General features: G+C 42.0%; 1 protein-coding gene across 1 annotated transcript; it reads left to right on the plus strand.

Annotated features, from left to right (window-relative positions):
• The first annotated feature begins 8,068 nt into the window (after positions 1–8,068).
• On the plus strand, positions 8,069–25,297 carry LOC136946567 (deoxynucleoside triphosphate triphosphohydrolase SAMHD1-like). The gene is made up of 17 exons (XM_067240941.1): positions 8,069–8,413; positions 12,415–12,575; positions 12,659–12,774; positions 13,082–13,135; positions 13,724–13,884; positions 14,899–14,999; positions 15,103–15,211; positions 15,291–15,382; positions 15,616–15,731; positions 15,850–15,983; positions 16,067–16,138; positions 16,369–16,485; positions 16,618–16,744; positions 17,068–17,071; positions 22,079–22,243; positions 22,500–22,606; positions 24,573–25,297. Exons 1-17 carry the CDS (start codon positions 8,177–8,179, stop codon positions 25,295–25,297), a joined length of 2,598 nt encoding a protein of 865 aa, XP_067097042.1. The 5' UTR covers positions 8,069–8,176.
• The last annotated feature ends 871 nt before the right edge of the window (positions 25,298–26,168 follow it).

Raw genomic sequence — 26,168 nt, forward strand, 5'->3', positions numbered from 1 at the left:
TTGATTGGAAATGAGGTAGGCCTATATTACCAGAGACCTGCCCTACCATTGGTTGCAACCCGTTCTCATTCCCAGGTCGTCAAATACCGACGCTTTGTCACGGCCCTATAGGCTTCTGATGCAGACGCAAAGGTTAACCTTTGGCGTCAGTATGAGACGTTTCGGGGTTTCAACAAACTCCAACCCATCCGCGGTAATATTGGACGTTCAGAGCAAGCGCTCCGGGAGTCCATTGACACAAGAATAACGGTGAGTGTCCACTACAGCAGAGCGGCCGGCGCGTCGGCGTCGGCTTCCAATTCATTTTCAATGAAACCGGGCGTTGACGCTCCTGTACACAAGCACATTCTTCTTAGTTTTGCCAGCCTTCAAATGTGGCCATCCCTTTCCCGGTTGCAAAAGCATGTTCCACAACCTTAGCCACTAATGTACATTATTAAATAATAATGTATGATTCAGCACTTCCACTAAAACGAGGTTGCAATCTCACTATCTCGATCTGAGGGTCAGCGCTCTTACCACGAGGCCATACTCAACCTAGCTGTAAAAGTGATTAATGCTATCAGAACCTAAAAATAAATGTTATTAATGTATAGTAGCAAAGACGTTAGCCTACGTTGTTTATAATACAACAAGATATATGATAATATATTTTTGACACTTGCACATCGAAACATTTGTCACATAACCTTTATTTATCAAATTGATGACGATTGTGAGACTAACGTCTTGAGGACTTGACGTCACTCGATTCCTTCAATCTCTCGATACAGTCGCCATACCATGAACTGACCAGCAGGTGTCCCTATGGAGAAGATGTATCAAATGCTTCGAAAAAGCGATACTTTTTTGACACAATTGTTTCAAATAGCTCCTTGGTTCGGAAAGATTCGTTTCCCCCATCACTAGCATTTGGACCCCATCAGGCCAAGATTTTGGAAAGTTTACTGTTGTCAACAAGATTCAACAAAACATTTTCACCTGGCTATACCCAACGTTTAGATCTGTTGTGGTATTTATGCAAATTGGCACATACCTAATTGGATTATGCACCGTTTTCTCATGTTTCCAAACATAAAAAAAAACTTGTAATACATTTTTTGTTTGTCTTGATGTACGTAATCAACTCAGTAATTTTCATGGTGATATCTAAAGGTTAGAATTTTTACCCTATTTATGTGAGAAAAATAATGAATAAGCGTATGAATAGGCTATACTTGGGTCTTTTTCGAAACTTTCCCCTAATGGGATTCTTCACTCAATAGTTAGACAGCTAACAAATCACACAGGCTCCGAGGAAGACTAAGGACATTTAAAGCTTTTTTCAAGGATGCCATGTTCTGATCAGCACACTGCGTCTGGTTTGTTGATTTACCTTTTTATGCATGCAGCCTGTGTTACAGTTAAACTATTGTGATCATACATTGTACAGTAGTCACATTACTAATTCATTTGATCTAATTACTTAAAATTAAATTGACTTAGGTCAAAGTAATGAAAATATCTGGATTTATGAGACCTCCTAATAAACGCTCGTAAAAATTTGACAACAGTTCAAATAGGATAGAAAGTCACTCCAATACCATTGCATACATAAAGGAAATTTTACGATATTAGCTTAAATATATGAGCTGCACCATCATCACTCTTCTCAGGAGACAGGTCCAACCATGGTCGGTGACCCTGTTATCATGGAAGGCCTGGGAGCCAAAAAGACCAATGCATTGGGTAACAACTTGTAGCCTAAGTGATGCATGCAATGTCCTTTTTCTCCTGGTGGTATAATAATTTATTTTGGACTTTAATGCTCATTTATTTTGTTTAAAATGAGTATATCTTCAAATCCACTGTTGATTTTGTACACTGTACACATTCAATCAGTGAAGTGTAGCACAATTTGATGCATAGCTGGACAAGACAAACAAGGTGTTCAAATAAGTGTGTAAACATTTCATTAATTTGCTGTGCCCATTTGAAAACCTTAATCTTGCAGTTTTGGGTACCTTGTTGAGGAGCCTCCCCGGGTGGTCATGGATAAACTGGAAGATGGGCTTCTCTGTGATCAGCATGACTTGTGTGGGACAAACACTGGTCTGGTGTCTGCACAAGGACTTCCTTACCCTACACACTGCATTACACTTTTGAGGTTCATGTTGTTTAATTGTAATTTGTTTAACTACATGCTCTTAAGTTTCTTCCCATTGGCACTTATTTGTTTAGTCAGGTGGCTGAGCAGTGAGGGAATCGGGCTAGTAATCCAAAGGTTGCCGGTTTGATTGCTGGTCCGACAAATGAGGTTGTGTCCTTGGGCAAGGCACTTCACCCTACTTTCCTTGGGGAGAATGTCCCTGTACTTACTGTAAGTCGCTCTGGATAAGAGCGTCTGCTAAATGACTAAATGTAAATTTGCTTTTCACAATGTATGCTTCATGTTTTGGCTACTTCCAATGTTTTGGGGCTATCTCGTTGTTTATGATCATTGACCTATGCCCTTTTGTAAAGCTCTCTCTTAGAAGTCGCTTTGGATAAAAGCGTCTGCTAAATGAATACATATAAATGTAAATGTATGTGACGGAAGCTCCAGTCAAATGTCACTAGAGGGAGCCACAGCAATTCCCCGTAGCGACACAATCACAAAAGCACACCTGTTCTTGAAAGCATGTGAAACCTTAATCTTTACTGTTTACTCCCAGCATCTAACTCAAGCAAGTCAGCAAATACTGTATAATGTATGCATGTCTAAATTGCCTGTTACTGTCAATTCATATTTCTTATTGGATTAAATTGTATGTGTAGTACTGCACTTGTTTAGCCTGTATCCTACATTTACATTTAGTCATTTAGCAGACGCTCTTATCCAGAGCTGGAAGAGTATGGAAAAGCTGTATGGCCAAAACCTTGTGTTTAGGATGTGCTGATCCACTGTGGTTGAGAGAGTACCTTCAAAACAATTACCTGGTGAATGTATTTTGATTATATGACAAATAATCACATAATTAAGTTCATAAGTGTAGTTTGTAACTTAAACTTAACTGTTTCTGTCATGCTATTACCCCCACATGCCAAATATGAGAGAGGGGGCTTGTCTGCATGTGTCTTCCACAGTGTACATGAACCAAGAGAAGCATGTTGATATTTACCATGAGCCAGGCCATAGCTCCCTCACAAGTGTGTTTGTCCATGTTTCAAAATCCCAAGGATCTGATGTGTCATTTTGAAGGTCACAAATGAGGAAGCCACTGTGATAAAGACGGTTTCAACGAATTCCAGGAGCATAGAGGATGTTGGATGGAAGGTTGTTTGGTTATACATTTCAGCCAAAAATGTCAGATGACAGATAACAACAGAAAATGTCACGGTATGAGTGCCAGCCCTCGTTGATTAAAGCAGATATATGTGAGCGAGCATAAGCCTGTCTTTGGTATCTCCTGGTTCACTCTGCATTTCTCACAAGCTTAAGATTCATATGTCATTCGTCATCTCCTTTTTTGAGGGCCAGGGAGAAGAGGACATCCTTGGAACAGCCCTTTAACAGGCCTTAGCACTCACTTCACCTGAACACGATAGGCAGGAATTGTATAACAATAGCCAATTGGAGGCAAACCATCAGCTCAAAATATTTCCTCTTCAGAACCATTTTTCCCAGCAATCTGAATCAAGCATCTGACACATGATCCTTGTCACTTCCTGGTCCGACCTTAAACAAGTTGACCTTACAGTGAGAACATTTACATTTTACATTTTACATTACATTTATTCATTTAGCAGATGCTTTTATCCAAAGCGACTTCCAAGAGAGAGCTTTACAAAGTGCATAGGTCACTGATCATAACAACAAGATAGCCAAAAAACATCGCGAGTAGCCAAAAACATGAAGCACACATTGTGAACAACCAAAGTAAGTGCCAAAGGGAAGAACCATAAGAGCATGTAGTTAAACAAGTTACAATTAAACAACATGAACAGCTATAAGTGGAAGTGTGCCTGTGGAAAAAAGCAAGCAACAGTAATAAAACAATATATCACAGCGAGAACAACATTTTAAATCAGTTACCACTAACCACAAGAGCAACAAGTCTCTAAGCAAGAGTCATTGTGATCCTTGAGGAAACTAACATTGGGTCAAGCGAACCGTTCCTAAGTACCGTTGTACTCCCGGAACAAGTGCGTCTTGAGCCTTTTCTTGAAGGTGGAGAGACAGTCAGTGTCTCTGATGGAGGTGGGGAGTTGATTCCACCACTGGGGGGCCAGACAGGAGAAGAGCTTGTGTTGGGACCGGGCGGTCTTGAGCGGTGGGACCACCAGGCGGTTGTCTGAAGAAGACCGTAGGTGGCGGGTGGGGGTGTAAGGCTGCAGGAGAGACTTGATGTAGACGGGTGCAGTCCCGTTCACTGCTCGGAAGGTCAATACCAGGGTCTTGAATCTGATACGGGCCATGATAGGTAGCCAGTGGAGAGAGATGAGGAGCGGGGTAACATGGGAGCGTCTGGGTAGATTGTAGACCAGGCGGGCCGCCGCGTTCTGAATCCTCTGAAGAGGGCGGGTTGCACATGCTGGGAGACCAGCGAGCAGAGAGTTTTTTTTGACCACATCAATAAATAAACAATCACAAAGAAGGCTTCCAGCAATCCAATCACTCAGTGAGGAATTACAGGCATTCAATTTAAACATACTCTTCTGGACTGTACCATTATTCATGCTAGAGAGACAATGCATTTACACTGCATGTTCTAGGTGTGGGAGAGCTTTCTTGTGTAGATGGATAGACTGGATTATACAATAATCGCTTATCTAATGAACGTGACCAAATAAGGACTTGGAATGTAGGTGAGCATACTGCATACTGTGTACCGAACATTTTCTCAATTTTTCTGTCATTGTCAATGACAGAAGAACGGTGGTTTAGATAAATACTGTTGAGTGTCATTAGGGATGCCATTTATTAAACTAGTCATGACTGCATGTTATGTACATGAAGTCTACTGCCCACCCGCTCTGGTGAGGCTCAGTCAGGCCTTTACTGCAGCCATCCTCTACCCGACTGTTTTTGAGACTTGTTCTTACTGTGTAGAGAGTAAATACATAGTTTCCCCAGTATAAGACTTAATGGGTGATAAGGGATATTCCCACGGGTGGTGTTCGGCCGTAGCCACGAGGCCGGAGGCCGAGTGCTACACAGCAAGTGTTGAATTGATTTTTCACAGATCAGATGGGCTGTAGCTGTTCTGAATTGTGTGGCACGTTAAGTGGCCTATACAAATGTGCAAAAAATGTGCAAAAAAATGAATTCCCTCATTTTTATGTATCCTCATTAAAAGAATATTTAAAAAAAATGTAGGCGACACCATATAATATTGTATCCTGTAACCATGTACACAAAAATGAAGCGTTTGTTATGTGAAAACAAAAATAAGAAGGCCTAGGCTAAATGGGCCTAGACTTCTTTGCTTTCTTTGCAGTTATTAAAAACATCTCACACATGCCAGTGTTCAGCGCCTGGATTCAACAACACTCCCAACAGCATGTTCCCTTGCTGCTAGATGGGTTATTGTCTTTACTGGAGCTGTAGTATCAAAGCCCATAGAGCGAGCAGACATGTACTGGGAGGAGAGCAGGCAGACAGGATCAAAAGCACAAAGATTTTTTTACTAACAAAAATGACCAAATTCAGGACTTCCAAAAACAAAAGACAGAAGACAAAAGATAAACATAAAGTCAAAGGACAGACTTAATCTCTGGGAGAGGGATGGATGGTGAGAGAGGGAGAGAGAAAGAGAGAGAGAGAGGGTGAGGAAGGGAGGGAAAACATTAGGGGGCAGTGGTACAGTGGATGCTATTTCCAAGAATCCTCAATCCATCCACGGCCAATCCAACTATGGTCCTAATTTTTTGCAAAACAAAGAAAGAAATACACCTTATTTCCTTTTCAACCTCATACAACAGGGTATTCTTTAGTCCTTGGAACCAAGGGCAGTTTTAGCATACTACTTTGCGTACAGTATGCAAACAGACCTTGCCTAGGGCACCAAATGTGCTAGGACCGGCACTGCAGGGGACCAACATAAACAGTCAACAAGTAAAATAAACCACTTCTGTGGTTCATCAACAAAAAAAACGCAAGTTTCATGGCTTCTCCTGTACTGCAAATGGATCGACACAATTTGACAGTCAAATATGTGCAAATACAATATATATAATATCTATTTATTTTCATATACAAAATAAGAATGATAGGGTATGATCAAAAAGAACAAAACATGTGATATGGTACATGACCCATGTTACCAGGGATTATGATAGTCTTGATGGGGTGCACCTCCACTTCCTGAAGGAGGTGCTGGAGTTGACTGTTGGCCCAAGAAAGTTCTATAATAGAGGACCTCGACCTACGTAGCCTATCGTTCATGTCACTCATGGCGTGTCATTTTATTTTGATAAAGTGGTGGATGGGGGGGCTGTCACTACGCGGCTTACAAAGAATGTTCTTTCGGGATGAAGTCACGTGGCCGTGAACATTGCATTTTGATGTGGTGGATCGATATGATCCATGTTCTACCTTTTGGGCTGATGAGAAAATGGTGCAACCGCAATTATCTGGACTTCTTGAATCTGACTTTAATTAGTCAGATTGCGTTAACCAGAATTGGCCTTTATGGAACCGCTTTAACCCCGCCCGACCGATTTGTTAAGTCTCAGGTTTGAGACTAAGGCAGAATCCCAATACTCTGTCTTACCCCTGCCCCTTACCCATAGCCCTTAGTTTACCCCTAGACCCTGTCCCTCGAAACTGAGGGGGAAATTAGACACTTGGTTATGTATATCGATGTCTCCAAAGCAAGTAGTGTTATGCAATGATATCAAACAAAATTTGCTGCTAATGGAGTTTAGTTAAAACTGTAGACATGTATGGAGTCCATTCAAGGCTAATCAGAAATGCGGGACTGTTGTGCAAATCAGCAATGCAACATTAGCTAGTAAACTAGCGATTTTTTTTTAAACGTTTCAATTAAGAACATGGTTGCAAATACATATGTACAGGACTGTGTAGAGCACAAAACAAGACTGTTGTAATTTTTTTATCAATTATTTAAGCCAAAAATATAACATTTATGGGACTCTTTGGACTCTCTTCACATACTCCTTGGTTTCAAGTAAGCTCCAAAAAACACTTGTTTTTAAGGGGTGTATACCCCTTCGTCTTAGCCCATCCCCTCGATCAAAAAGAGTATCGGGACACGGCTTACTCTCACGTGAACGCGCAAAACTAAGGGCTAGGGGTAAGGGCAAGACCGAATCCCAATACTCTGTCTTACCCCTTAGTTCTATCCTGGCCCTGTCCTGTATGTTCTAGATGTTTTCCTGATCCAGCACACCTGATTCAAATGAATGGTTGTTATCAGGCTGGGGTGTTCTATTCTGGCCCTCGGGGTCCGCTGTCCTGTATGTTCTAGATGTTTTCCTGATCCAGCACACCTGATTCAAATGAATGGGTTGTTATCAAGCTCTGTGGAAGCCTGATAACGTCCATTCATTTGAATTGAGGTTTGAAACAGCCAATATCGACACGGATATCAAACCTGAAACTGTCTTTTGTGCCACCACCGTTGTCACTGCTCATCTGGCCAAAGGCTATTATGCGCTAAAACATAAAGTGAACAACAGCAATGTGACAGTGCGCCTCATTTACATTAATTCAATCAAGGTCTGCCATAACAAGACCTTTAGGGTTTTTCCCTATTGCCTGATTTAATGAGACTCAACAACGAATCAAGTTGTAGCAGTTTTTCCCCAGTTCATTCCCGTTTTTTGAATATTCTTGAGCAATCTCTGGCACAAGAAATTCCAACAGGATTAATAAAGTTTGATCTCATCTTAAAACCAGACATGTAGGGTCTACAACCTCATCGTTATTTGTAGTCTAAACTAGTGTCCTTGTTATAAACTGCTAAATAGAATGGAGATGCAAATACATTGGTTTGGGATACAATCTACTATCCTATTTTACAGCTTGGCAATCTTTTGTTTAGGCCAATGGAAAATAAAGTTTCTTTAATCCATGGCCTACTATAATGACTTTGCAATACATTGTAACCATTCTTGGAATAAATGAATTATGTTATGTTTGTAGCATGTATCGAAGAACAGTAAACAATTCAATATTTATGGATTACTTAAAATGGTATTCAAAGACATTCGGAGGTGTTGGCTAATGATCGTCCGCAGATGGGAGTGTCCTCTTCATTACTGCATTATAGCACACTTAAATCTCTACCTGGCATTAGTCTTGAAAATTCAGTTACCTCACCACATCAGTTCACTACTGCTGTTTATTTCATTCCTCAAAATGATTTGCTCCAAATGCTCAACGCAGGCTCCGGACAAGCAGAACTGCCAGTTCAATGTGCAGGGAAAGGTAAATATAACCTTCTTTCTTAAGAAGGAACTTGACAGTTTTAGCGTAAAGAATACAATCCAATAATGTGTTGAGAGGAGTCTTATGCAATGATCATGTTTTAGTATTTGTTTTAAACGAATAGGTAAAGATGCTGTGCAAAATTGTATGTGGAAAACCCCATAGGTCTACGTGAAGTTTGTTTCAATAGCAACAGAAAGATGAATTAGAGGCTGTCTGGATGTGATGTTGAAATGAGAGGGTGTTGATGCAAATAAAAGAGACAAAGTAATTAGATTGAGTAGAGGAAAACCACAATCTTCGTCTTTAAAGTCAGAATCTGCAGGTAGGCAAACGGTGGCACACAGGAGGCTACAAATGATTTTCACTGATATATTGTAGAAGTTTTTATATTGGCCGAACAACCCAAAACTAAGCCCTTTGATAGAAGCGTTGTTAGACATAAAGCCCTACTGGGGCACAGGCCCCTATTCATATCCCTTTTTTTCTTTCAAGCTTGCTGCGCACAATGCTCAATTAGGATATATCAACTCTCCTTGCTTAACCCACTATACAGTTCAGGGATGCAAGTTTGATATCAGCTTTGTCAGGGACATTATAGTTAATGCGAGCGTGCACATTTATTTGCATTAATTTGAGCGCAAACACTGTTTTTTGAGCTTCATGTAATATTGTTTTTATGTTTTAGTCAAAATAAGATGATCGGTAGGCCTATCATTTAGAAACTATCTTTAGTTTTGTAATGTTTTCTTAGCCTACCTCAATTCTGACTTGTGTACCAAGTCCGACACCTGGACTTCTGTGTGCGTGCTGCAGTGGCTATTTGGCAAGCTCAGAAGAGCGAGCTGACATGGAATTCTGCGTGCATCGGTTTGTGTTTTCGGTTAAACACATTTACAAGGGTTGATTGGGATATTGCGTTTATTTTTTCCGGGATTATCAATTTAAATGAATGCACTGACTAATAAAGTAAATTGTTAAAACTCAAACTTTAGATTTTACTGGGGCAAAGCAGATTTATACTGGGGCACGTGCCCCAATAAAAAGTGTCTAACGACGCCCCTACCCCTTGATCTGATGGAAGAGCGCTAAACTGGAGAGTGTATCACCAAATAAGCTGAATTTGCAGTTATTTGACTCCATGGGTTAAATCAGAGCAAGAATGGTCAAGGACATTTACAATTAATAACATTGCAAATGATTTGTATTTAAGGCAAACATGTTAAAATAAATGTTTTTAATCTTACTTTGCCTAGATAATTGTAAAATGGAGGGAGAAAGAAACTGAATGAAGAAGAGAGCAAAGAGAAGTAGCAACTAGAGAACACTGGTCCACTTTTATACTGAGACCATCATTTGTACAACCAACTCGACCATGGACCCTTTCTCATCAACATATCACTCCCAGGTTTTGGTGGAAAAAATGTTCAGCTCAATTAAAAGATTTTAGAATACAAGTCATTGCGGGTCGCCGATTCCAAATGCCACTGGATTTTGTCCTCAGCATAAATGCTTAACCCTCATCCTACCAGCTTATTTAACATTCAAGGCCTACCTTGTATGTTAAATTGAATACAGACATGTCTTCTTAAAACATTACCTAGATATGTAATTAAAGTTATCTGAAAAAAGAATGACAGATTATTATATTATTTTAGGAAATTCACAGTGATTTTGCATGTTTTTAGCGAAAATCTGTCCACATCGATACTTAAAAGCGCACCTATCATTATTTGATTCTGGTATAATTTCGTTTTCAGAAATTTCAAATAAACATTATTTGTGTTTGGTATATTTATGGTGAAACCAACCAAGTCATTTTGACCCCAATATAAAATAGATTAAATATACCCACAGCCATTGTCTTTAAATATAAAAGTAGCCTAGATAGAGACCGTGGTCTCAGTATGACCCCCTGTCAAAATAACGATTAAAATAATGTTGAATAAATGTAATTCAAATTTAGATTTTTATTTGTACACCATGTCAAATGAATGGTGTTTACATTGAAAATCACATCCTGTACAGCCAGCACACAATTTGGCTCATGCTATACTCAGGTGTTAAGACACCGGGTGGAGCTCGTTTACGTCTAGGTGTAGGGAGCCATAACGTAAACCGCAAACACCGAATTTAAAATAATATGCTACATATGTTTATGTAACACTCCAGAGAACAATGGAAATACGAACGGTGCCAAAGAAAAGTAGGACTAATTTATCAAAAGAAGCCCTAACCACGTAACCAAAAACAGCCCTAAACTAAAATACACGTAGCACTCGTTCCTAACCTGAAGTGTAACAGAGATGTTAACGCAATGGCACCCATGGGCAGCTTACCTATACTCTCGTCACTGGGTGATGACCCAAACGAAACAAAAATCACTATACCGAGTAAAGGCGAGTAAAACAGCAACAAAGAATACAAGTAATATAAGAACAGAAGCACTGGGAAAACATGAAAACAAAAACGATTCAAGCAGAACACCCGACGGTAGAACAGAACAAACACGGTTTGGGTAACAAGTCGACTTAGGAACGGAAGACAGGTGAAACCTGAAAGGGAGACGGACATACATCTGATTGGACGAGGACATGCGCGCTGTTGCAACGATTGAGGTTTGACAAGCCAATCACAGAGGGACATTTGAAGAACGGATGAGAGGTGGAGAAACAAGAAGGAGACAAAAGGTGCTTTCGACATGGGCTGCGGCTGCGTCAAACGACCGGCGAGAGTAGCCGCTTGCAGTCGGGGAGGAGTTAAAAACGGCTCTGTGAAGTCGGACATTCCAGCTTCTCGTGGTTTGTTGCTTTGACGTCAGTCACGGCCGCTGTTTAAGCGCTGTTTGCTTACTTGACTTTATTTATAATTAAACGTATTCCTTCCGTTAGGGAAGAGGCGGACTAAAACCCTTTCTTCAACAATTGTTTTATTCAATTAAACTGTTTGGTCCGGATTTGAGGATTGGCGAAACTGAAGGTGTCAGAATAATTACCAAACACGCGTCAAAGTTGTCGTGTGCTAGTCATATTCTCATGTAGGCCTATATGTTAGTGCATGTAAACCAGCAGATACTATTTTAAAAGAAATTCCTGCATTCAAATAATGCATCATGACAGTTTGTAAGATTTGAAATGGTCATTTCATTTAATTATCGCGGCAAACATCTACATGGCACTGAACTGTAAGTAAAGTACAAAAAAGTTAAAATAACAAAACCTGTAATTATTACTTGTGAACGAATATCATTCACGTCTTACTAAACCTAGTCACGTGAAAGTGAACGAGGTAAACAAATCCTTTCTGTTTCCTCTTCTGAGCCTATGCAGGTCACGTGAAAAATGATCCAAAGACCCGTACCCGAAGACCCAGTCAAAATGAACGAATCATTTCTGTTTCCGCTAGCTACCAGTACTGAGCCTATACAGGTCACGTGAAAAATGATCCAAAGACTCGTACCCGGCAGATGAACGAATCGTTCCCCTCCCAACCGTGTCTTCGGATCAATGTTTCATTCTTCTGACAACCGAGACCATGTTGGTAATGAGCCCTGGACTTTGTCGTCGGTCCATCCGTATGTTCTTCTGTTCTCTATGTTGAAAAGAAGAAAGAACCCATCTTCACCCCATGCCTGGCCAGGGATATGGGCAGGAAAGCGATCTGTTCTGCATGTTTTTTATGTGTTTTGACGCATAAACGCACGTGTTTGCTGCTGCATAAAACATATAGCCGTTGACATATCGGTTGATGCACTCAAACGCTTATGCCAGTAGGCTACTCGACTAATCAGAAAGGTTCAGCGCTGTAAGTTCCTAATTACAGGTGAAAAGTTCCTGTGGTTGAAACGCTGGCTTGCGAGTTGGGGGTCATGGTGTTTCCCAGCACACAGTGTTGTTTAGAGAGTTGTTCAAAGGTCGGTTATTATTCCATCACCACAATTAACGTTGGATGAATAAAAGTGTGGATGATAATTATTCCTTCTTTTGTTTCAACTCTTTCAGGTGTTCAAGGATCCAATACATGGGCTTGTGCCAATCCACCCTTTGCTGGTCCGCATCATTGACACACCCCAGTTCCAGAGACTTCGCTACATCAAGCAGCTTGGAGGGGCCTGCTACGTCTATCCTGGGGCAACCCACAACCGCTTTGAGCACTCCATAGGGTAGGACATTCAAATGTTTTGGTGATGATACTGGACGATTTACTGCTAACTGGTTGTGTGTGTGTGTGTGTGTGTCGGTCTAGAGTGAGTCACCTGGCAGGGAGACTGGTCAAGGAGCTGAAAGAGCAGCAGCCAGACCTTGAAATCACTTGCAGAGACTTCCTCTGTGTGCAGATTGCTGGCCTCTGCCACGACCTGGGTGAGGGAAACACACACACTCAACCTTGTACACTCACTGAACTGAACTGCAGAGTTCACTTTTATGGTGTGGCAGAAAGTGGTGAGAATTAAATGTTGTTGTTTTCACTCACTCTCTTTCCCACTGGGTCATACAATACTTTTTCCTGACTTGAATACGTTTTGGGCTCACCTATGAGGAAGCTCATGTTATTTCTCAAGATATATCTATTCCCCTTTCTCTCACACACACATACAAATACACTCATGTGTTCCATCTTGAGTTAACAATCTCTCTTTCTCTACCTCCAACATATTTATTTTACCAGGACATGGCCCTTTCTCCCATTTGTTTGATGGGATGTTTATCCCCAAAGTCCATCGTGAAAGTGAGAAGAAAAAGGAAGAAGAGGAAGAAGAGGAAGAAGAGGAAGAAGAGAAAGAAGAGGAAGAAGAGAAAGAAGAGGAAGAAGAGGAAGAAGAAGAGGAAGAAGAGGAAACAAGAAATAAAAAATGGAAGGTAAAAACAGTTCTGTCTCCCTTTCTCCATCAAGACCCCCCAAATCAATATTTATTATAATACACAGGCAAACATTTATGGGAATGCACTGGCTTTATTTGTGTGTGTTGTCTGAATAGTTTTTTAAAGCCAGTGATTCCCAGATGTTTCATAATGACTAAAGCAATTGCAAACATCCGGTCTTCTTTGAAAATGGGTTAAATAGCCTCTGCACTATTATTTTAGGTTGATATATTTGCATTCACAACAACAAAATGTGACCCATTTCAAGTTAGGACAGATATCCAGTCCCATAATGCTAAACTGTTTAGGTGCAGGAAACCCTTCTGCTTTGGTTTCTCTGTAGTTTGGTTGTCATGGTGAAGGACTGAATAAAAAAATACATTTGTCTTTACAAATGTATGTCGGCAAGACGCGTGTATGTGCTTATAGGTTCCACTTTGTTCACCAGAATCTTCTTTTTTTCAGCACGAGGACGCGTCCGTGGCCATGTTTAAACACCTTGTCAATCAAAATAAATTGAAGAAGATGATGAAGACTCATGGTCTGGTCCTGAAGGAAGACCTGGTCTTCATCGAGGAACAAATTGCTGGACCGATTGACCCAAACGAGGTATCATTGACAGCATTCAGTTTCGTTACAATAAATGTAGTCAAAAATATTAACACTTGAATGATTATTAAGATGATAATACATTTCCTGTCCAAACTGGTAAATATTTAGTGATTTTAAGCGGTCATTTTTACTCCAGGCTGTTAAAGCTGTATAAAACATAGGAAATATCAACATTTTACAAACATTTGTTTTGGTTGTTTTGGATGATATTGAGGTTTCATTAACTTGCCATTTTCAATCTTCATAAAACATCCCTGTTTTATGGCCCTAAGTTAACATAACCATACCTGTAGTATTCTGAGAACCACTGATAGTTTCCACAACATGGAAGACATCATTCTCACGAGGACATTAATAGTACACCCAACATAGGGGAGGAACCATCTGCTGCTTCGTGGGCTTTCTCTTTATGCTGTCAATTGATTTGGGTATTCTGAAGTGGAATTGGGTATTCTTACTCAGTCCTCCAATTGTGAGGGAGAAAACCAAGGCAACCACAAGACAAGGAGACCCAACAAATTTCTGACTCTTATTCTTATTATTCTTATTCTTATTATGTCATTTATCAGCCAACCACTTAACACTCACAAATTCTCTCCCACACACAGCACATGTATAGAAAATGAATGGTCTCTTACTTTTACATTCTGTAGCTCTGTTTGTAGCTCTCTATGACAGTATATGACAGGTCAACTTTCTAAAATTTAAATGTTGTTTGTCCTCCATATTAAAGTGTCAAGTAAATCAACCTAATGCCTAGTTAGCTATGTCCTATGATGTATACATAACTTTCATAAATGAGTGACCTTTAAATAGATCTATGAACAAATCTATTGCTCACTTTACTCAAAGTAGACGCCTGAAAAGGCCAAAGATTTAAGGGAAATTAAACAAGTGTAGGCTATTAGCTGGCTATTTTGCTATTTTGACACACTGTCAGCCTAATTAGCCCATAATCAGTCTCAAGACACCCCACAGAGGTCAATGAGCATTGCTTTCTGCTGTTTCCAGTGGACTTACAAAGGCAGACCAAGGAATAAGTCCTTCCTGTATGAAATCATAGCCAACAAGAGAAACGGTGTTGATGTTGATAAATGGGACTACTTTGCCAGGTATGTCATGCTTTCAACCACTTGTTTGTCAAAGTTGTTCATAGGTCTCTGAAATGGCATTTCTAAACATATTCTTATCAATTGTCTTTTGTCAAACACACAGGGACTCTTACTACCTAGGTCTTCAGAGTAACTTTGACCATGACCGATATATCAACTTTGCCCGAGTCTGTAAGGTGGATGGGGAGTATCAGATCTGTACCAGAGACAAGGTGATACTTGTAGCCAGGCAAACCTTTTATCTTCAAATAGGTTATGACTTCTAAAGGTGCACTGTGTCTCTCTCAATAGGAAGTCCACAACCTGTATGACATGTTCAACACCAGATTCTGCCTCCACATACGTGCCTACAAGCACAGAGTGGTTGAAGTCATTCAGCTCATGTGAGTATTGTACAGCAGGGGCTCACATACAGCTTCATGTGGGAACTCAAATTTAGAAATAGAGATAGGGTGGAGACCACCGTTCAATCAATCAATCAATCAATATTTATAGAGCATGTTTAAATACAACCATGGTTGAAGAAATGGTAAAATAAAAGTTCACTCTTAGATGTAATTGCTGTACATTGTGACTCATGTTTTCTTGTCACCATCAATTTGCTTTGGCTCTCCAGGATCGCAGACGCCCTTGTCAAAGCAAATCCTCACATCGAGATTGAAGGCTCTGGGGGGAAAAAGTTCAAAATGTCAGACACCATAGATGACATGGAGGCCTACTCTAAACTCACAGGTTCAGATTAGCCTCATGCTCTTGTTACATTTTCTCAAAGGTGTCGGGGATATCAAAAGAAGGTACACCAAAACCTGTCTCTCTCCCTCTTTTTCCTCCTCTCTCTCCCCTCATGTAGACCGTGTGTTTGATCAGATCCTCTACTCCACCTCTCCTGAGCTGGCTGAGGCAAGAGAGATTCTAGAGAACATCACCCACCGACGTCTCTACAAGTTTGTTGCCGACACTCAGACGAAGGACTTGCACACACAGGTGTGTGTGGGGTATAAAGGTAATGGGTTCAGTATGGTCATCATTTATTTTAAGCCAGAGGAGTAGCAATGTCTCATTTCCAGGACGAGGTCGAGGACTGGGCACGTGAAGTGGCAAGACGCATGAAACTGGAGCCAAATGACCTTATATGCAGCGTAAGTGTCCAGACTTTGGCCCATTTTGAAATCATTAAGACGTATACTAACCCACTGCTCTACATGTCTTTGTTGGTGGAATGTAGGCTCTTTGCAAAGTTATATAGTTCCTCAACATAACGTTGGATGTCATTTATTACCTTGAGATGGGAAGAATATATGTTCAAGGTCTGAGAACCTGGGTCTTTTATCAATCAGCCTATGATTTTACCTGTATAAAACTGCCTCAGGTCATCACAATGGATTATGGGATGAAGAATGTCAACCCCATTGACCAAATGCGCTTCTACGATAAGGAAGACAGTAAGAAGAACCCAACCGAAGCTGTCCCAATCTCCGATAACCAGGTCAGAACCATGCTGATGTCATAGAACCTCCTACCACTCACTTCTATGGTTAAATGTACAGCATTGAATGAACTGGAACACGTGTGCAGAACTACTGAAAAACATGTTCAAACCAACTGTAACCTCTACCAGGTGTCATACCTCAAGCCCAAGAGCTTTTCACAGCATTGGATCAGGATCTACTCTAAGCAGAAGTTTGATAAACTGATTATGGATGCCATTAAGGATGACTTGTGCATCAAATTCCCCCGAACCACAGGTAAGTGAATCCGTAAATTAGTCAAACGAAAGTACTTTATTTCATACTGCACCTATTTCAATACATAAAGTCCCTCATAATAACACAATACAAAACTGTCTATGAAGTTTCAGAATAGTTTATGAAACAAAGCCTAGCGAACCAGAAGCAGATTATTTGTGCATGTTGCAATGACCCAAACAAAACAGAAAAAAGTACATAGTCATAAATATGCCTGGGTTTTGCCAAAAGACCAAATAAAAAAAGCACTGTTCTAGCTATTAAGCCTCCAATGAAATGCACATGTGATTAATAAAAGTACATCTCATTTGTACCCTTCTCAGGAGTGTGACCTATGTGGCGGTATGTATCTTTTACTTATTGCTTTTCCTTTATTGTCATGGCAATCCACATGATTGAATTTAACATGGTGTTACATGGCAGTGTCCATTGTAGGTGTTGCAGATATCAAGTTCTGAATGTGAAGGTGAATGTCACACACCAAAGATGTCCACAACTTGTCATTTCAGTTAAATACAAATATCTCTGCTATTTTGGAATTTACAGTATCTGTTATTGGTGAAAACCCTATAGGGAGATATTTATTCCTCTTGTGTGCTGATTAACAACAAATTAACCTGGTGGTATGAAATCAGTAACACAAACAAACAATGAGATTGTTAGGTAGGTAGTGTAGCTAGGTACAATGCTTGGTACCATGGTTTCATATTCATTAACATGACCCACTTTTTAACTCCAGAATGAGTGAGGGCCAGAACAGAAGATCGGGAAAACCAAGGAATAAAGAAAAAAAACTTGCGATTTCACAATGGTGTATTGTTAGATGAAAATGAATCGGAAGGCAAGCATCAAAAATATTTATTTACTTTTGTGTTTTTTTGGGGTAGAAGACATGTTGATTCTGTCTGGGATTTGAAACCAAGTGAACAATAGAATCGTAGCCTACATATTTAACATTGACTATTCAAATATTTTAATGGATGTGGTAGTGGGCCTATCAATATGTTATTCCAATGACTGCTTACCCTGCGTGTCATTTTAGTGTTTAGTTTAAGTTTGTCTCCCTTTACAAGATGAGATAATGGCCAATAGGCCCAAGTGTGGCTTCCTGTACAAACATGTACAAACATTATGTACGAGAGCAGGAAACCCTTTGGTCAGCTACCAACAGGAAACAGTTGAAAATGGCACACCTGGTGATAACCAGGGGTAAGTGGGTGATAACGTTGATCTTGTAACATGTTACAAGATACTTGTACAACATCCACTTCCCCCTCCCACCCCTCCCACATCCTGAGCCTTCTTTCACTTCAATACTGCTAACACTTCATTACATTTAATTATATAGCAATTCCTATGGACCAACAATGTTTTAAAAAGCATCTTGCTATGTAGTTACATAGTAGTTGATATGAAGTGTTGCCAATGTTTAAAATGTTTTCTATTTCTTAGATTCAAATCATGGCATGCATACACAGGCTAGTGGCCTCCAATGTGAGGTAACCTGTGGTTAGTGTAAGGCTGGGTTTCAAACCTGCCCCCACCTCTCATATGCTAAAGTCTCAACTTGATGGCTCTCACACCCCATTCAAGATTTGGTGTGATTGGTTGTTCTTGTGTATAAAGGGAATTGTAATGCATTGTTCTGTGGATTCTTCATCTCCTGAGACCTTCTCCTCAGTTCTAACTGTCCTACTCCTTGCTCACCTCTTGCTTTCTCTCTGATTTACAATGATATTGGTAGAGTAGGTAAGATTTAAAGCCTTTATTTTGTAACATGTTTGCCTTGTAATGATTTCACTCATTTGCAATGTTATTAAATGCGTATTTCATTTTAACCTTTGACCATTCTTGCTCTGATTTAAGACTATTTGTATTGGCATTATTTGATTCATACTAATACTGTTCAGTTTCCCATCTTCCTTTAAACCATAGGGGAATTCGTTTTGGTTGTTTGGACAATATTTAACCCCCTACATTAGTGTGGAGGAATAAAATCTATGCTGCTATTTCAAATGTTCTATGTCTCTGTTACATAAAAAGACAATCAATGCTTCAGATATACCAAAATGTGTGATGACAATGCTGAACATATATTCCAGATATAATCAATGCTTTCAGATAAAATAAGTAATGATGAAAATATATTCCAAACGTATGCACCAGAATGTCACTGTGTCTGAGAGAGTGAGAAAAGGGTAATTCTCAAGAGAATGTATCCTTTCGTGAGAAGGAAAATGCAATAAGTCAGCATACTGACAGGGGGGGGGCGAGAGGACCGGTCCATGACCTCACCATAACCACACCATGACCGGACCATGACCTCACCATGACCACACCATGACCGGACCATGACCTCACCATGACCACACCATGACCGGACCATGACCTCACCATGAACGCACCATGACCGGACCATGACTTTACCATGACCGCACCATGACCTCACCATGACCACACCATGACCGGACCATGACCTCACCATGACCGGACCATGACTTTACCATGACCGCACCATGACCTCACCATAACCACACCATGACCGGACCATGACCGGACCGTGACCACACCGTGACCGGACCGTGACCAACAAATCGTTTACTTGTAATGTAATGTCATAGTAAATCCTACAAAGAAAATGTATTTGTGAGGAATGTTTATTTTAACGATTGAAAACAGATGCATCATAGACCACTGTGGTATGTGTTGCCCGGGCAACAGAGGCTAATGTCATGCTAATGCTTCAGTGAAATAGTAGACTACCGTTTCCGAAAGTACATGTGGGCCTACTTCCTTAATAATATCAGCTAACATTGTACATTACATTTCATAATTGTGTTTCACATCACAAAGTAAAATGAGTAAATAGTTATCACCCTGGCCTCTTTGCTTGTGGCGTTTCTGCAGCTGCCTTGCAGTAAAGCTATAGTTAGCCTAGCTATCCCCCAAGTTAACAGATGCGAAACGAATGTTCTGCCAAAGGTAGTCACGTGACGTTAGTGACGTAGTGACGTTAGTAACGTCAGTGACTGTGGCTAGCAAATTAGCCACCATTAGCTTCACTTTTCACCACAAAAACGCAATTTCTACTTAAACCATGCAACGGAACGTAAATAAAAATACAACCAACGCAATCGCTAACAAGACAAAACTTTTGACACCGCCGTTGTGTATGTAGTCCAAATATTGACTGATCCTTAGGGGGGCGAAAATAAATAATAAAAATAAATAAATATATATGTGAGAGAACAAACGTTGTGCCCTTGCCGAAGACAAAGCACACCCAATACTATATATGTGAGAGAACAAAGGTTGTGCCCTTGCCGAAGGCAAAACACACCCAATAATGACAGTAAAGCAATGTGAACATGTGATATGGTACATGAGCTATGTTACCAGGGATTATGATAGTCTTGATGGGGTGCACCTACACTTCCTGAAAGGGGGGCTGGAGTTGACTGTTGGCCTAGGAAGTTCCTTGTATATCACACCCCCTCTCTGTTGCAGACACATTCCAAACCAGGCGCTGGTCAGCTTCCCTGTACACTGTATTCTGCGCTCATTTCCAAGATGCGTACTGCCAGCCCTGCTGTCTATTCTGGCTCTTGGCTTATTGATTTATGCCCTCCATTCATGGACCTTGTCGACTGACATGCCAGTTAATGAGCGCCCAGAACTGGGCATCTTCTATTTAACCCTTGTGTTATCTTTGGGTCATTCTGACCCATTAGTCATTGTGACCCACAGTCGTATCGCATCAAATTTACCACATACAAAAACAAAGTGAAGCCTTTTCTTTTAACCGTTGGGCTGTCTCAGACCCCCCACATTGCAAAGGTTAAAAGAAAATTATTTTTATTTGTTTTTGTATTGGGTAAAATTGGGTAAACACAACGATGGTTCGTTATGAACCTTTGGGTCATGTGACCCGAAGGCAGCACAAGGGTTAAGAAGCTTCATAAACCGGTGGAAGAACATGATAATGGGCCCGATCTTGCACCCAGCGCAATTGACTTTGTCAACGACGCAAGTATCATTCCTAGTTTGCACTCGACGCAAAGCGGACTTTTCCCTCCACAGACGCACGTCGAAATGACCTTGCGCTCCCGTGGGCGGTTCAGCGAAAAAGGAGGCGTGTTCCGGCGCAAACGTTCCCTGGTGCTATTTTGCAGTTTCCGAAAAACAATTCCGCCACTGAACAGGAAAAACGTGGTCTGAAGTCAATGGCGCATTATTCAGATGCTACTTTAAGGGCGCAAGCTTGGTCCTTGCACACTGCTGGCGAGGCCAGGGTCTTCTTTCTGCAAAGCTACGTTACATTGTTTTGATTTATGGCATGTTACATTTCTTCAATGATTATAAAAAGATTTTCATGAGAAATCTCTATGTATGTGAACATGATTTGTAACAATTGTGGCAATTTTCTCCCACGCCTGTTTAACCGAAGCTAATTTGGGTGGGTTTCTTCTCCCATCTCCATCAGAATCAGAATTCGGTTTATTCGCCATGTAGCCTATGTTACACAAACACGGAATTTACTGTGGCAGGAAGGTGCAAACAATAAACATATACGGGTCTTAAATTAAGTAAAAAAGTCCAATAGTTAAACTAATTCCAAGAACTAAACAATTTAAAAAATAAAATATAGGGTAGGCTATATAAAAATAAGAATAAGAATTTGAATGAGCAGCATGAGCGGGCAATTTCGTGCAATGAGAAAACTGCTCTGCCTTTGCCATACAATGTCACTTATCTATCTGTTACGGCCCTGACTAGAACGTCGGTCTCCTTGGCTGTGAACCGCTCCTGGCGTGCGCCTGGCAAATCCGCCGTTATAATAGCAATCCGCCATGGAACAAGCGCTGCTCTTAAAGGGAATGTGAGATGACGCTCTGATTGGTTTATTGCACGTTACGCCCAAACCACACCCATTAGTAATGTAGCTACTTCGGACCTACCTATTTTAGATTTGCGCCAGGCGCTAAGTCATTTATCCCGCCGGCAAAATAGCAACAGAGCCGGAGTCCCGCCCACAAAGTTACTTGCGCTTTGCGTTTTGATACTTGCGTTTCAGATCGTCAAAATAGGGGGGAATATCTCCTACCATGTCAAGGAAAGTGTGGCAAGTTAAGTGACGAGCCGTGTTGGCTGCTCATGCTTTGGTTCAGTGTTGAGTGTGTGACACACCAACCCAAACACTGTGGCCTCCACAGTGGTGTACTTGGGTTAGCAGCACGTTTGCCTGGAAATCAAGACGTTAGTAGTGTTCCTGTTTCTCCACCCTACAGTCACCAAAAGCGATGTTGTTCTTTAAACGATGTGCTCTCCACCCAGTCGTCTGAAGAAGGAAACGTGCGTATGCAAGAGGGATGAAACCATCCAACTGCCATTCGCCGACTGGCTGTTTCCACGTGTGTGGTCACATAACTTCCTCTCCTCCGTCCAGGACTCAGAGGTGAAGAGTCGCAGGACACAGAAGTATGAACGTTTCCAGAAGAGGTATTAAACAGTACACATAGAAATATTCACCCCCGTCATCATCGACAAAGGTAGAAATGTCAGCATTGAATTGGATGGTTATGCAGGCCTACACACAGACACTTACAATGCACACTCGCTTCCAGTTTCCATCGCATGAAAAAAGAATTCCGCTATTCCTTGTAAATTCCCACTGTCAAATTGAACCACATGAATTTGATGGAAGGTAACTGTTAGGTGTGATTGGTGCTTTCGTACGTCCCCATTACTACTCTAGGTCCTCCAGCGCTCTAGACCTTCTTATCATAGCAGAGGCTAACAGTCCTCTCCAGTACCCTACTCAGGGGCTGGAGGTACGACCCCTCAAGACTATCATCATCCCTGGTAAGAGCAGATAATAAACCATACAGTAGAGAGCTTCTGCAACCATAAAAGTGCTGTTGACTTCCATCTGAAGGAATAATAGTTTAAAAAAAAGTTTGGTTTGAGGATGAATCTCTCCAGAATACATTTTCACTAGATAGATAGATACTTTATTAATCCCGTGGGGAAATTCAGGTATCTTTCACAGCTCTCATACCAACAACAACCACAGACCATATGTACAGACAACACGATACAATACAAACAGACAACACAACAAGGCCATGTACAGAGTAGATAAGATAAAAACGTAGAACGTAGGGTGCTGAGCGGCCTGCTAAGGAGGCTGCTGGACTGTCCTGCCAGGACACGGCGGAGGGGATGACCGACACTGCCCACGATGGCCAAGAGCTTGCCCCGCATCTGTACCTTCACTATTGATCTCCCCAAAGGGCTGGGTCTGAAGGAACTGCTTAAAGACATATACATGGTAGGTTCTAGTTCTTTCTGTTTGTTGTATAATTTGGTTTTAGGAAGTGCTGTATGATCAGCATCACTTCCCTGTTTGGACTTAAACATTTTCCATTTATTTTGCATGTTATCACCATAGTGCTTTTTCTTAGGTGAATTTGACTGCCACCATGGGTACGTTTGATGTGGCTGCCACAGTGGATGCAGTCTTCATCACAGGGGAAGCATGACATAAGCATGTCCAGTAGACATTGTGGAGGACCCAGACGCAGAGTAAACGGTCTTGTGTTTCATTCCACACAAAGGACAAGGCAAAATCGAAGTCAAACAGAAACAGGTAATCCACAAGCAGAAATAATCCAACGGGCTAGGCACAATACAAGGTCAAAGAACCAGGGCAAAGGTCTATAACACTATATAAATCAATCCAAATATATATGCTCAGTATGTTGCTAACACAAGCAATACCTCACATTGAAACAAACGAAGGGCCTGACTTAAATAGGCACGCTAACAATTAACAGGTGAAATCAATACAACCAAATGACAGGCAGAACGACACGGGACATAGAAACAATACTACACAGTGAAAAACTAGAACCTGAAGCAAAACAAAAACAAATGAAAGAGGATGAACAAAAAAGGAACATAATAGAAGAACCCTCACTGTCACGGCCACAGCCGTGCCCCCCGTTTTTGTTTTTGCCCTGCCCTAGTGTTTCCCTGTGTCTGTCATTGTCTTCACCTGTGTCTCATTCAGTGGTTTCAGTTCTCGTTAGTCTCATTGTGTCCACCTGTGTCTTGTTTGGTTCTGTGTATGTAGGTTCCTGTTTTGTGCCCAGTCTTTGGCCGTTTATCAATCCGAAGAACACTAAAAACGTACTTGCGTTCTTGGGAAGAACGTTCTTGCCAAGCGTCTTGCGAGAACGGTCTTGCAAGACCGCGAGGACGGAGAACGATTTGAGATGCGTGTGTTCTTGCAATGACTTCTGGGAAATCAGATGCGTTCTCACTGACGGAGTCACCATATGATGCATTCTCGATAAAAGGGACGAATCAAGAACATTTCCGGGTATTTTTGGCGTTCTTGGTGACTTGTGTTTGGATTGGAACCGTACTTGGGCAATGAAAGATGATGTCAAACGAGTTTGCAAGAACACAAGAACGGAAAAAAACGTGGATTGATAACATTTACATTTATGCATTTAGCAGACTATTTTATCCAAAGCGACTTCCAAGAGAGAGCTTTACAAAAGTGCGTAGGTCACTGAACATAACAACGAGATAGCCCCAAACATTGTGGGAAACCAAACATGAAGCATACATTGTGCATGAACACAGCATGAACCTCAAAAGTGCAAGGGTGTACCTGTGGAAACAGCCTTTGTCTTGTCCTTATCCTATGTTACAGCGAGTACCTTGTCAGTTTTCCCGTTTTGATGAATAAACCTTGTTTTGACGCAATGTCTGGCTACTCTCCTGCGTTTGGGTACTACCCCACCACACCACGTAACAGAAGGACAAGACCAAGCTTGGACCCAGCGGAGTTCCCCCAACCTTTTCATATGGACCCGTCTTTCCTTCGGTGGACTCCGAAGTCTGCAGCGGAAGGTCCAGACCAAGACCTGGCTCCTGCCTCGGCTCCAGACCCAGCCCGAACCCCGACTCCAGCCTCGGTCCTGCCCTGTGCCCCTGGCTCAGTCCTGCCCTGTGCCCATGCCTCGTCTCGAGGTTGTGCTGCCCAGCGCCCAGATGACCGAGGTTGAGCCGCCCAGCACCCAGACCATCGAGGCTGTTCCTGCCGCGGAGTCTAGGCTGCCTGCCGCCGGTACCCAGCCCTGGTCCCGTCCTGCGCCCCTGCCTTGTTCCTGTCCTGTTCCCCTGCTGCAGCCCAGCATGCAGACGACTGAGGCTGTCCCTGCCGAGGACTTCTGGCCACCGTCTTCTCCGCCTGAGGACTTCTGGCCTCCGCCCGAGGAATTCTGGCCGCCGCCTCCTCCGCCCGAGGACTTCTGGCCGACCCTCCGGACCTGCCCCGACCCTCTGCCCTGCCTCCGGGCCGCCTCCTCCAGAGAAGTCCTGGCTGCTGCCTCCAGGGTTGTGCACGGCTTCTCCGCCGTCTCCTGCGCTCGTCCTGCCCCCGGGCTGCCCCCCGGACCTGCCCCGACCCTCTGCCCTGCCTCCGGGCTGCCCTCCGGACCAGCTCCGACCCCCTACTCTGCCTTGTGGGATGTCCGGTGACGTCCCTTGAGAGGGGGGTACTGTCACGGCCACAGCCTTTCCCCCCTGTTTTTTGGTTTTGCCCTGCCCTAGTGTTTCCCTGTCTGTCATTGTCTTCACCTGTGTCTCGTTCAGTGGTTTCAGTTCTCGTTAGTCTCATTGTGTCCACCTGTGACTTGTTTGGGTCTGTGTATTTAGGTTCCTGCTTTGTGTCCAGTCTTTGTCTTGTCCTTACCCTTGTTACCGTGAGTTCCCTGTCTGTTCCTGTTTCGAGAAATAAAATGTTTGTTTGAAGCTATGCCTCGCTACTCTCCTGTGTTTGGGTCCTACCCCACCCCTCCGTGTGACATTCAGTATGTTTTTACAATGGAGGGGTGGTCTTTTACAAGAAGTAGGCCTAAAGTTCTATAATAGAGGACCTCGACCTACGTAGCCTATCGTTCATGTCACTCATGGCGTGTCATTTTATTTTGATAAAGTGGTGGATGGGGGGCTGTCACTACGCGGCTTACAAAGAATGTTCTTTCGGGATGAAGTCACGTGGCCGTGAACATTGCATTTTGATGTGGTGGATCGATATGATCCATGTTCTACCTTTTGGGCTGATGAGAAAATGGTGCAACCGCAATTATCTGGACTTCTTGAATCTGACTTTAATTAGTCAGATTGCGTTAACCAGAATTGGCCTTTATGGAACCGCTTTAACCCCGACCGATTTGTTAAGTCTCAGGTTTGAGACTAAGGCCGAATCCCAATACTCTGTCTTACCCCTGCCCCTTACCCATAGCCCTTAGTTTACCCCTAGCCCTTGTCCCTCGAAACTGAGGGGGAAATTAGACACTTGGTTACGTATATCGATGTCTCCAAAGCAAGTAGTGTTATGCACTGATAT

Source organism: Osmerus mordax, chromosome 7, assembly GCF_038355195.1.
Source record: "Osmerus mordax isolate fOsmMor3 chromosome 7, fOsmMor3.pri, whole genome shotgun sequence".
Lineage (NCBI taxonomy): Eukaryota > Metazoa > Chordata > Actinopteri > Osmeriformes > Osmeridae > Osmerus > Osmerus mordax.